This window comes from Tachyglossus aculeatus, chromosome 2 (assembly GCF_015852505.1).
Source record: "Tachyglossus aculeatus isolate mTacAcu1 chromosome 2, mTacAcu1.pri, whole genome shotgun sequence".
Classification (NCBI taxonomy): Eukaryota; Metazoa; Chordata; class Mammalia; order Monotremata; family Tachyglossidae; genus Tachyglossus; species Tachyglossus aculeatus.
In genome coordinates, this window is record NC_052067.1 from 51794998 (window position 1) to 51808344 (window position 13347).

Genomic DNA, 13347 nt, shown 5'->3' on the forward strand with positions numbered 1-13347 from the left:
CTGGCCTTGAATGCCCTCCCTCTTCACATCTACCAAACTAGCACACTTCCCCCGTTCAAAGCCCTACTGAAAACTCACCTCCTCCAGGAGGCCTTCCCAGACTGATCCCCTCTTTTCCTCTGCTCCTCCTTTCCCCACGATCGCCCCGACTCCCTCCTTCTGCTCTATCCCTCTCTCCCCGATTGAACATCATTTTTTCTCACAGAACTTTACCGAAGCCTAATCTCCTCCTCCCCATCCCCCTGCCCTACCTCCTTCCCCTCCCCACAGCACCTGTATATATGTTTGTACAGATTTATTACTCTATTTATTTTACTTGTACATATTTACTATTCTATTTATTTTGTTACTGATGTGCATTTAGCTTTAATTCTATTTATTCTGTTGACTTGACACCTGTCGACATGTTTTGTTTTGTTTTTTTGTATGTCTCCCCCTTCTAGACTGTGAGCCCGTTGTTAGGTAGGGACCGTCTCTATATGTCGCCAACTTGTACTTCCCAAACACTTAGTGCAGTGCTCTGCACACAGTAAGCACTCAATAAATGTGATTGAATGAATATACATATTTATTATTCTATTCATTTTATTAATGATGTGTATATAACTATAATTCTATTTATTTATATTGATGCTATTGATGCCTGTCTTCTTGTTTTGATGTCTGTCTCTTCCCTTCTAGACTGTGAACCTGTTGTTGGGTAGGGATTGTCTCTGTTGCTGAGTTGTACTTTCCAAGTGCTTAGTACAGTTCTCTGCACACAGTAAGTGCTCAATAAATACAATTGAATGAATGAATGAATGAATGAATGTTTATTTATGTGAATGTCTGTCTCCCCGTCTAGACTGTAAGTTCGATGTGGGCAGAGAACGTATCTGCTATATTGTTATAGTGTACCCTCCCAAGCACTTAGTATAGTGCTCTGTATACAATAAGCACTCAATAAATATGATTTACTGACTGCTCTGGGACTTTACTGACTGCTCCGAGTCTGAGGGAGGAGTGAATAAAGGGTGCAAATCCAAATGCAAGGATAACACAGAAGAAAGTGAGCTCTGTTGGTGTCTCCTTGCTTTCCCCAAATTTGGCTAAAATTCTCCTGGCCCCTGGAAGCCTGATCTCCTGACCCGCTTTGACTTCCCGAATATCTGATGGTCTTTACTGTTCTTAGTTATAGAACAGCACGGCATAGTGGATAGAGAATGGGCCTAGGAGTCAGATGGTCAGGGGTTCTAATCCCTGCTCTGCCACCTGTCTGCTATGTGACCTCGGGCAAGTCGCTTAACTTCTCTGGGCCTCGGTTGCCTGATCTGTAAAATGGGGATTGAGATTATGAGCCCCACATGAGATGGACTGTGTCCAACCCGATTTACTTGGATCCACCCCAGCGCTTAGTACAGTAACTGGTGCATAGTTAAGCGCTTAACAAATACCTTAATTATTTTTATTAACAGGAGCTGGCCAGGGCACTTTATGGGCCCCTGGTGACTAAACTAGTTCCTCATCCAGAACACAGATTTGACCCTGGAGCCAAACTCACGAACCCATTGTTCTCCCAATTCTGGACAAAGGAGTTGGGACCAAAGAACTACATTGATGGCTAAACCAGTCAATCAATTAATGGTATTTATTGAGCTCTCACTATGTGCAGAGCATCGGACTTGGGCGAGTGCAATGCATACAGAGTGGGTAGACATTCCCAGTAATAATAATAATAATAATTGGCATTTGTTAAGTGCTTACTATGTGCAAAGCACTGTTCTAAGCACTGGGGAGGATACAGGGTGATCAGGTTGTCCCACGTGGGGCTCACAGTCTTAATCCCCATTTTACAGATGAGGTAACTGAGGCCCAGAGAAGTTAAGTGACTTGCCCAAGATCACACAGCAGACATGTGGTGGAGTTGGGATTCAAACCCATGACCTCTGCCTCCAAAGCCCGGGCTCTTTCCACTGAGCCACGCTGCTTCCCTAGTGAGCTTCCCAGTGAGCTTACAGTCTAGAAGAGGAGAGGGTCTTGCCTATTTAGACTGTAAGCTCCTTATGGGCAAGGAATGTTTCCCCTAATTCTGCTGAAGAGTACTCTTCCAAGTGCTTTGTACAGTGCTCTGCGTACAATAAGTGCTCAGTAAATTCATTCATTTATTCAGTGGTATTTATTGAGCACTTATGGTGAGCAGGGCACTGTACTAAGCACTTGGGAAGTACAAGTCAGCAACATATAGCCCATCAATGGGCTCACAGTCTAGAAGGAGGGAGACAGACAAAAAAACAAAACAAGTAGATAGGTGTCAATACCATCAGAATGAATAGAATTATAGCTATATACACATCATTAATAAAATATAGTAAATATGTACAGATAAAATAGAGTAATAAATATGTACAAATATATACAAGTGCTGTGGGGAGGGGAAGGGGGTGGGGAGGATGGGGAGGGGAGGAGGAGGAGGAGAGGAAAAAAGGGGGGTGCTCAGTCATGGAAAGCCTCCTGGAGGAGTTGAGCTCTCAGTAGGGCTTTGAAGGGAGGAAGAGAGTTAGTTTGGTGGATGTGTGGAGGGAGGACATTCCAGGCCAGATGATGAGGATGATGATAATGATGATTATGATGACCCTGTCCAGCAGAAGGCATCTCCAAGAACAGGAGAGTGGAATCGTTTAAGAATAGGAAGAAAAGAATGTCATCCTAATTTTAAAAAGGTGACTTTTCTAGCAAACATTCACTAAACCCTGGAGTTTCATGTGGGACAGGGGCTATGTCCCATCCACTTCTCTTGTGGCTACACCTAAGCCTTGTGCAGGTGTAGGAAGCACTTCACAAATACCATCATTTCTAATTTTTAGGAATGGAAATCTAGAGGTCAAACTTCCTTTGTTGCCAAAAGGGAAAGTCTGTGTGGAGATCAACTCGTTATTTCAAATGAGATGAATATATTTATGTTCTTTGCCGGAGGCGAGCAGGGATGAAGAATGCCTTGTGGTTTAGGGATGAGTCTGTTGATTTTTGCAGGGTTACATTTGTATTCTCTCTTGATCCTCCTCTAATACAAACACGAGGCTGAGATCACTCACACAAACTATCTTTTTATTCCATTGCACCGAAAACTCTTTGAGGGCAGGGATCATGCCCATCAACTCTGTTGGGTTATACTGATCAGCACAGCTCTTGACACATAAAAAGTGCTCAATAAATACCAAAGATTGAATGATTGATTCCTTTACAGTGTGACTCTGGTCCCATAGCTTTACCCTTCTGTTATCCCTCAGGTATTGACTTCTATTTCCATATTTTAAATTCACATTTTATGTGTGATTTTGTGTATGGATCCACTGACAGTTAGTGCCTAGGAACTATACATAGTAACCAAACAAAGGAATCCGGGATCAGAGAGAAATTAGACTGGCCAGTAGGGTGGCTTTTGAAGAAAACATTGTCACTGCTAGCAATGGACAATTCACTCTAGATATGTATTCAATTCAATCGTATTTATTGAGTGCTTACTGTGTGCAGAGCACTGTACTAAGCGCTTGGAAAGTATAAATCATCAACAGAGACAGTCCCTTCCCAACAACGGGCTCACAGTCTAGAAGGGGGAGACAGACAACAAAACAGGTAGACAGGCATACATCCATACGTAGATCTATATATTATGTTATTTCAGATACAACATATATTACATAAATTCATTCATTCACTCATTCTATTGTATTTATTGAGTGCTTACCATATGCAGAGCACTGTACTAAGTACAATACAGCAATAAAGAGAGACAATCCCTGGCCGCAACAAGCTCACAGTCTAGATGGGGGGAGATAGACATCAAAACAAACAGGCACCAATAGCATTAATATAAATAAATGAGAGAGAGGGAGAGATAGAGAGAGAGGAAGAAAGAAGAAGGGAGAGAAAGAGGTTCTTGAGGAGTGGGGAAACATGGACTAAATGGCTCTGTGAAAAATGATCTGAGCAGCAGAGTGAAATATAGACTGGAGTGAGGAAAGACAGGAGGGTGGGAGTTCAGCAAGGAGGCTGATGCAGTAATCAAGGCGGAATAAGATAAGTGCTTGGATTAACATGGCAGTTTGAATAGAGAAGAAAGGATGGATTTTAGGGATGTTATGAAAGTTGAATCGACAGGGTTTGGTGACAGATTGAATTTGTGGGTTGAATGGGACAGATAAGTTAAGGCTCCTGAGATAGGGGAGGATGGTAGTGCTGTCTAGAGTGATGGGAAAGTCAGGGGGAATTGGTGTTTGTGTGGGAAGATAAGGAGTTCTGCTTTGTTGAGCTTGTGGTGTCAGAGGGACATCCAAGTAGAGATGTCCTGTAGGCAGGAGGAAATGAAAGGCTGCAGAGGAGAGAAATCAGGGCACTAGAGGTAGATTTGGGAATCATCTGCCTAGATGTGGTCCTTGAAGTCATGTGAGTGAATGAGTTCTCCAGGGAAGTTGATAGATGGCAAATAGAAGGGGAACCAGAATTGAACCTCGAACCTTGAGGGACACAGTTAGTGGGTGGGAGGCAGAGGAGGAGCCCATGAAAGAGACTGAAAATGAGCGGCCAGAGAGACAGGAGGAGAACCAGGAGAGGACAGTTTGAGTGAAGCTGAGGTTGGATAATGTTTACAGATGAAGGAGGTGGTCCACAATGTCGAAGGCAGCCAAGAGATGGAGGAGGATTAGGATGGAATAGAGGCCATTGGATGTACCAAGAAGACCAAACCTGGGACCTTTAGGAGGGTGGTTTCTGTGGAGTGAAGGGACTAGAAGCCAAACTGAGGGATTGAGGAGAGAATTAAAGGAGAGGAAGTGCAGAAAGCAGGTGTAGACAACTCACTCAAGCCTTGGCAGTGTCTATGCCCATCCCCTGAGCTGGAGCGGAGGGTGGGTGGAGGCTGCGGTCTGTCCAGAGAGGACCATTCATTCATTCAATCGTATTTACTGAGTGCTTACTGTGTGCAGACCATGAGGGAGAGGCCTGCTGCTTCTTTCCGAGGGAAAGGAGGGCCTTTGGGCGGAGTGAGGATTGTGGCCCTGCTGGGTCTTGGCTCCCTTTTGCTCAGTTTCTCTTTCCTCCAGCACTGGGAATTCACACCTAAGGCATGCTCCTTGGAATATTCTGAAAACTGGAAGCCAAAATGGCTCACAGGGAAGACACTGTTGGGAAAAAGGGGAGGCTGAATGACTGGGCCTAGTCCTACTGCCTGCTCCCCTCAGGCCTGGGCCAGACCCCTGCTCTCCTCAGCCCTGGGACAGACTCCTGTTTCTCTCAACACTAGGCCAGATCCCTGCTTTTTCTCATCCCTGGGCCAGGTCCCTGCTCTCCTCAGTCCTCAGCCAGACCTCTGCTCTCCTCAGCCCTGGGCCAGACCCCTGTTTCTTTCAACACTAGGCCAAATCCCTGCTTCTCTCAGCCCTGGGTAAGGCCCCTCCTCTCCTCAGCCCTTGACCAGACTCCTGCTCTCCTCAGGCCTGGGTCAGACCCTTGTTTCTCTCAACACTAGGTCAGACCCCTGCTCCGTTCAGCCCCTGGCTAGACGCTGCTCCGTTTTGATGTTTGTCTCCCCTGCCCTAGACTTGTAAGCCCGTTGTGGGTACGGATTGTTTCTCTTTATTGCTGAATTGTACTTTCCAACCGCTTAGTACAGTGCTCTGCACACAGTAAGCACTCAGTAAATACGATTGAGTGAATAAATTTTCCCTGAATTCTCCTGAGCCCGGGGAGGTTGTCCAAGTCTCAGTTGTGGACAGCAGAAATAAAGTGCTGGAAGCCCCTGGGATGGTGACCAGTGCCGCTCACACCTTAACAGTGCTTGGCACATAGTAAGTGCTTAATAAATACCATCATCATCATCCCTTCCTGAGGCCCAGGCATGTAGCCCCGCCTGCCCCAGCCCCCTGGGAATCAGTTCATTCTCTTTGGCTTGCCAGATTCATCCCCCTGAGGGAGGGCTCTTTCCCTACTCGAACAGCACGTTTGTAGCTTTGTGGACTAAATGCAGTGGCAGTTTGTTCCAGTATGGGTACAGTGCTGGAAGCGGGTGCAGTGCCAGTAGAAGTGCAGTACCAATCCAGATGCAGTGTCAACTGAGGAGCACTTATATTCAGGAAACAGGGCCAACCAATGTGTGGTGTCAAATGGGGTGAAATGCCATCATTATCGTCCTCCCAAATTAGCTTCTGGGAGTTATAGTGGGCAGCGTTTGCACTAGGCATTGAGAACATGCAGAGAAAATTGAATTTGAGACACTCTATGTCCTCAAGGACCTTTCAATCCAGAAGCAATCCCTCTCACAGACTTAAAGACAACACTTTCAGAGAGTTGCTTCAACAGTCCAACAGTTGAGAAGCAGCTGGACTTAGTGGAAAGGGCACGGGCTTGGGAATCAGAGGCCCTGATCTAATTCTGCCTCCACCCCTTCCCTGCTGTGTGACCTTGGAAAAGTTGCTTAACTTCTCTGGGCCTGAGTTATTACTTATTACTCTATTTATTTATTTATTTTACTTGTAATATCTATTGTATTTATTTTATTTTGTTAATATGTTTGGTTTTGTTCTCTGTCTCCCCCTTCTAGACTGTGAGCCCACTGTTGGGTAGGGACTGTCTCTATATGTTGCCAACTTGTACTTCCCAAGCGCTTAGTACAGTGCTCTGCACACAGTAAGCGCTCAATAAATATGATTGATTGATTGAGTTTCCTTCCTGTAAAGCAGCAGCATGGCATAATGGATAGAGCACAGGCCTAGGAGTCAGAAGGTCATGGGTTTTAATCCTGGCTCCGCCACTTGTCTGCTCTGTGACCTTGGGCAAGTTACTTGACTTCTCTGGGCCTCAGTTACCTCAGCTGTAAAATGGGGATGGAGACTGTGAGCCCCACGCGGGACAGGGACAGTATTCAACCCAATTTGCTTATATCTACCGGAGTGCTTAGTACAGTGCCTTGCATGTAGTAAGCACTTAACAAATATCATTAGTATTATTATTATTCTCCATCCCCATTAGACTGTGAGCCACATATGGGACTAGGACTGTGTCTGTTCTGATTAGTTTGTGTCTACCCAGCACTTGGCATATAGCAAGTGCTTAACAAATGTCACTATTATCATTATTATTACAATCAGTTAATCACATTTACTGTGTGCCAAGCATTCATTCATTCAATCGTATTTATTGAGCCCTTACTGTGTGCAGAGTACTGTACTAAGCACTTGGGAGAGTCCAATATAACAGAGTTGGTAGACGCATTCCCTGCCCACAGTGAGCTTACAGTCTGAGGGGGAGAGAGTGATATAAATAAATACATTATAGATATATACACTCATTCAATCATATTTATTGAATGCTTACTGTGTGCAAAGCACTATACTAAGCACTTGGGAGGGTACAAGTGTAGTACAGTGCTCTGCACACAGTAAGCACTCAATAAATACGAATGAACGAATGAAGTGTAGTGAATCCCCCAGTTCCCTCCCTCCCCACTCTCCTACCTTAAAGCAGAGATTACACCCCAAAGAGGCTCTCTCATTCTAGCCATTCCCGCACTCACCTATTCTGACCTGTGACGCTGGCCTGGTCATCGGGAGGTGGGGGACATCAGGTGACCAAGGTGGTCTACGGCTGGGTCTCCTCCAATTCCCTCTTGCCCTTCTCCTCACCTTCCTCATGAATACCGATAATACTAACCATAATAATCCCCTAATATTGATGGTAATAATAATAATAATAATTGTGGTATTTGTAATGTGCTTACTATGTGCCAGGCACTGTACTAAGCGCTGGGGTGGATACAACCAAATCTGAGAGTACACTGTCCCTGCCCCATGTGGGGCTCACAATCTTAATCCCCATTTTCCAGAAGAGGCAACTGAGGCCCAGGAAAGTGAAGTGACTTGGCCAAGGTCACACGACAGACATATATGGTGGTGCCTGGATTAGAACCCAGGTCCTTCAGACTCCCAGACCATGCTGTTTCTCTGCCTCCCATGACAAGCCACCTAGGAAACTGATCTGGGGGAGACCAGTCACGGTGATGGCAGGCCTGAATGGGGTCCATTGTTCCATCTCTCCCAAGGAAAGGAATCCGGGAAAATCCCAGCTCTCACCGGAGAGGAGCAGTGGGTCCTGGGCCTCCTTCCTGGCCAGGTGCCCACCGTGAGCGAGGATTTAAATCCTTCCTAGTTGCCAATGGAGAAAAGTCACCTGTAGGGCCGAACCCAGGGCCAGAAGTGATAGCTATTGGACCGGGCTGTGTTCATCCCATTCTCCGTGTGCCAACATGCCCAAAGCAAGCTTCAAATGAGAGGGGCTGGAGAAAGAGCCCTGAGAAGATGAAAATTCACTCCCCCCTCACTGCCACCACCAAGCGTGAGTGAGGCCGGCAATCCATGCCTGCAGTGTTTCTGCTTCAAATTACCAGGACCAAGACTCAAATAAATGGTCTCCCAGTGACCTGAAACTTAGCAAGCCGGCTGAGAGCCACAACTATATCCACAGCATGTCGTTGTTGGTTTTTTTATGGTATTTGTTAGTTGCTTATTATGTGTCGAGCACTGCTCTGAGTGTTGGGGTAGATACAAGTTTATCAGGGTGCTCGCAGTCCCTGTCCAACATGGGGCTCACAGTCTAAGTAATAATAATAATAATAATAATAATAATAATAATAATACTGGTATTTGTTAAGCACTTACTAAGTGCCAAGTACTGTTCTAAGCTCTGGGGTAGATACAAGCTAATCAGGTTGTCCCACGTGGGACTCACAGTCTTAATCCCCATTTTACAGATGAGGTAACCAAGGCACAGAGAAGTTAAGTGACTTGCCCAAAATCACACAGCTGACAAGTAGAGGAGCCGGGATTAGAACCCTCGACCTCTGGCTCCCAAGCCCAGGCCCTTTCCGCTAAGCCACTCTGCTTCTCTGGTAGATGGGGAGGAGGATTGAATCCCCATTTCACGTTGAGGAAACTGAAGCCCAGAGAAGTGAAATGACTTGCCCAAGGTCACCCAGCAGGCAGGTGGCCAAGCAGGGATTAGAATCCAGGTCCTCTGGCTCCTGGACCCGTGCTCTTTCTTCTAGGCCACACTGCTTCTCTAAATGTCCCAAAATGTGGCAAAAATACCTCACATTAGCCTTCTCCTCTAGTGCTGTCTCCTGCAGGGGCTGCAGAGAGAAGAGAAAACTTCTAAGCCTCCTTTTCTGACATTCCAGCTGTTATAAGATAACCACTTTGGGTCTGGGGGCAGAGAGGTGGGGCCTGGGGTCAGTTAACAAAGCCCCTTTCTCTCCGGTTAAGCAGAAATGGGTCTACTCCAATCTGAAAAAGCATATCCAGACATCAGCTCTCTGCTCTGTTGCCCACTCCAACACATGAGAGGCTTGAGAGTCAGAGAGGTAAAGAGGATTGCCCCTGGTCATACAGCATATGAACAATAATAATAATAATAGTATTTGTTAAGCTCTTCCTATGTGCCAGACATTGTACTAAGCGCTGGGGTGAATACAAACAAATCAGGTTGGACACGGTCCCTGTCCCACATGGGGCTCACGGTCTCAATCCCCATTTTACAGATGAGGTAGCTGAGGTCCAGGGAAGTAAAGTGACTTGCCCAGCAGACAAATGGGAGGGCCGGGATTAATAAAAATAATACTAATAATGGTATTTGTTAAGCACTTACTCTGTGCCAAGCACTGCTTTAAGAGCTGGGGTAATCAGGTAATCAGGTACAAGGTAATCAGGTTGTCCCTCATAGGGCTCACAGTCTTAGTCCCCATTTTACAGATGGGGGAACTAAGGCACAGAGAAGTTAAGTGGCTTGCCCAAAGTCACACATCTGACAAGTGGCGGAGCCGGGATTAGAACCCATGACCTCTGACACCCAAGCCTTGCTTTTTCCACTAAGCCATGCTGTTTCTCAATAACCAATTGGATTAGATTAGAACCAAGGACAGACATAAAATTAGAACGCAGGATTTATGAATCTCGACTTGTATCTATGTATATATGTTTGTACATATTTATTACTCTATTTTACTTGTAAATATCTATTCTATTTATTTTATTTTGTTAGTATGTTTGGTTTTGTTCTCTGTCTCCCCCTTTTAGACTGTGAGCCCTCTGTTGGGTAGGGACTGTCTCTGTATGTTGCCAATTTGTACTTCCCAAGCGCTTAGTACAGTGCTCTGCACACAGTGAGCGCTCAATAAATACGATTGATGATGATGATGATGATGATGATGACTTTGCATTTGTTTTCCCTCTGGGCCACTGAAAAGTCTTTGAAACAAAACATATTCTAAAGAAAATACTCTAGTGTGATCATTTCTCATTCCATCTTACTCCACTTCAACATACAGGTTATCATTGTCTCCAAGTCCCAACACGCCACAGTTTCACGAAGTATGCATAGAGGCTAAGGAGTTTGAGACCAAAGTGGATTGAATAAAGCAACTGGGGCTCATTAAATCATTTAATCATTTCAATCAGTTCCTCTTGTTCAGGGTTTCCTATTCTGGATCTGACATCAAAGAGTCTGAGCCTCACTGATGCAGAGATGAAGATCTGGACTGAAGAATCAGATGCCAGTGATATAATGGTTGCTTCGAAAGAAAAGAAGGCCAATCGGTCAATCAATCAGTGGCATTTATTGAGCGCTAAATAAGTGCAGGGCACTGAACTAAGCGGTTGGGAGAGTACAACAAGAATTTGTGGACACGTTCCCTGTCCATATTGAGCATACACCTCAGCCCCATGTCCTTGATTCCTTCCCATGGTCTTCATATAGTACCCATAACAAGCAATGCTGTTTTCTTAATTAAGATTTCTCTAAATTGGGGTAAATGCCCTTTTTAAATTTTTCCATTTTCTCATTTTAAAGGAGAGGAGGAATCCCATGACAAAGGGTTGAGATAGCACGGATTAACCGAGACTTTTCTTTTAGCAACTTGTCCCACCAAACCTTGCCCAAAACTGAAGGACCAAATGAATCCATAAGGGCTTGACAACCTTTCTTTCTCCCAGTGTGCTCACTGGGACTGGGGCTAGCCAGTAACGAAATGGCCAAAAGTCAGAATTCAGGAGAGAGAAAGAGAAGTGAAAGATTTGCATGAAAACACAAGGCCTTTACCAGAATTGTAACAGATCACACCTGGCATGTAACAATTATTATTATTATTATTATTATTATTGTGGTATTCAGTGCTTACTATGTGCCAGACACTGTACTAAGCGCTGGGGTGGATACAAGCAAATCGGGATGGACACAGTCCCTGTCCCATGTAGGACTCAGTCTCAATCCCCATTTTACAGATGAGGTAACAGGCACAGAGAAGGAAAGTGATTTGTCCAAAGTCACACTGCAGACAAGTGGCAGAGCAGGGATTAGAACCCGTGACCTTCTGACTCCCAAGCCCTTGCTGCTTCTCATCTTCCTGATTACCCCTGTGTCCCATCCAGCTATGTCCTAGGTAGTTTGCTCTTCAAAAAGTCACAGTGGAGGCTAACAGAATCTCAGACTCTTCTAAGTTGGTCACAGACACATGGGTTATTTGTTCTCAATCTCCAGCAGGATTTGAGATGGGCCAACTGGTTGGCAATCAATCAATCAATCAATTGAATTTTTTGAGCACTTACTGTGTGCAGAGCATGGTATTCTTGGGAGAGTACAATGCAACAAATTTGGTTAGATACACTGTCTCTCCCATGCAGTCTGTTTCCCCTTTCCTCTTTCCCAGTGCTTGGGTGGATATCAGCAAATCAGGCTGGACAATATCCCTGTCCCACACGGGACTCACAATCTTAATCCCTGTTTTACAGATGAGGTAACTGAGGCCCAGAGAAGTGAAGTGACTTGTCCAAGGTCACACAGCTGACAAGCGTCGGAGCCGGGATTAAGATCCTTCTCTCAGGCCCTTGCTCTATCCACTAGGCTATGCTGCTTCAGATCCCAGGGACAATCAAATACCCTTGCCTTTAACCTGCCCACCCAGTTGCTCTGGAGAATGACAGTTCAAAGCCCAACTGAAGGCTCACCTCCTCCACGAGGCCTTCCCAGACTAAGCTCCACTTTTCCTCAGCTTCCCCTCCCTTCCACATCACCACGACGCTCTCCCTTTCGTCTCCCCGCCCCTCCCCGCCCCAAGCACTTATGTATGTATGTATTCTTCTATAATTCTATTTATTCATTCACTCATTCATTCAATCACATTTATTGAGCGCTTACTGTGTGCAGAGCACTGTTCTGAGTGCTTGGAAAGTACAATTCAGCAACAATATATGTATATATTGAATGAGTGAATGAATAAATAGAATTATAGATATATTTCTAGACTGTGAGCCCACTGTTGGGTAGGGACCGTCTCCATATGTTGCCAACTTGTACTTCCCAAGTGCTTAGTACAGTGCTCTGCACACAGCAAGTGCTCAATAAATACGATTGAATGAATGAATATATCAATGCCCGTTTACTTGTATTGACTTCTGCCTCCTCCCCACTCTATACCGTTGTGGGCAGGGATTGTCTCTTTTGCTGTATTGTACTTTCCAAGCCCTTAGTACAGTGCTCTGCACACAGTAAACCCTCAAAAATATGATTGAATGGATAAATAAGCACTTGAAGAGTACAATGTAATTGGTAGATATGATTCCTGCCCTCAAGGAGCTTACAATCCTCTCTCATATTTTATATTTCACTGTTTCCCCCTCTAGATTGTCAGCGCTCCTTGCGATCAGATAGTGTCATCCTTCAGGTGTATTTTCCCAAGTGCTCACTTGAAGTTTCTCCGACAGTAAATGATGGCATCTTCTGTTGAGAGGGATGGCTGAACCTCAGGCCGAGAGGAGTAGTAATAGTACTTATTAAGCATCTACTCAGTGCAATGCACTGCACTAGGTGCTGAGAAAAATACAGGTGGGAATTACATAAAACATTCACACAACCCCCGCCAAAGACAAGGACAATAATACATGTAATTAGAGGAATGAGATGGCGTGGATGGCGACTCCGTGTCCAACGGGGGTCAGACGGCTTGGCTGGGGATTCTTGGGGCTGCCAAGTTGTTCAGAGCTAACCCCCAAAAGTAGGCATCCCAGTGATACTTCCCAAGCGCTTAGTACAGTGCTCTGCACACAGTAAGTGCTCAATAAATATGATTGATTGATAGTAATAATAATGATAATAATAATGATCTAAAATCTGTGGCGGCCTCACGCTGCTGTTTTCTAAGCCCTGCTGCCCGGATCTGCTGATGCAGAGCAGGTCAATCAGTCAATCAATCAATCATATTGATTTAGCACTTACTGTGTGCAAAGCACTGTACTAAGCACTTGGGAGAGTACAATGTAAGAGTCTGTA

At 45.1% G+C, this 13347-nt stretch overlaps 1 protein-coding gene across 1 annotated transcript in view; it reads right to left on the reverse strand.

Moving 5' to 3' along the window:
- Positions 1-3125, reverse strand: part of DACT2 (dishevelled binding antagonist of beta catenin 2) — a 43548-nt gene extending 40423 nt beyond the window's left edge. The window contains exon 1 of the mRNA XM_038762200.1: positions 3016-3125. Within this exon, the coding sequence (XP_038618128.1) occupies positions 3016-3125 (110 nt within the window). The remainder of the gene's footprint in view (positions 1-3015) is intronic.
- Positions 3126-13347: the final 10222 nt, after the last annotated feature.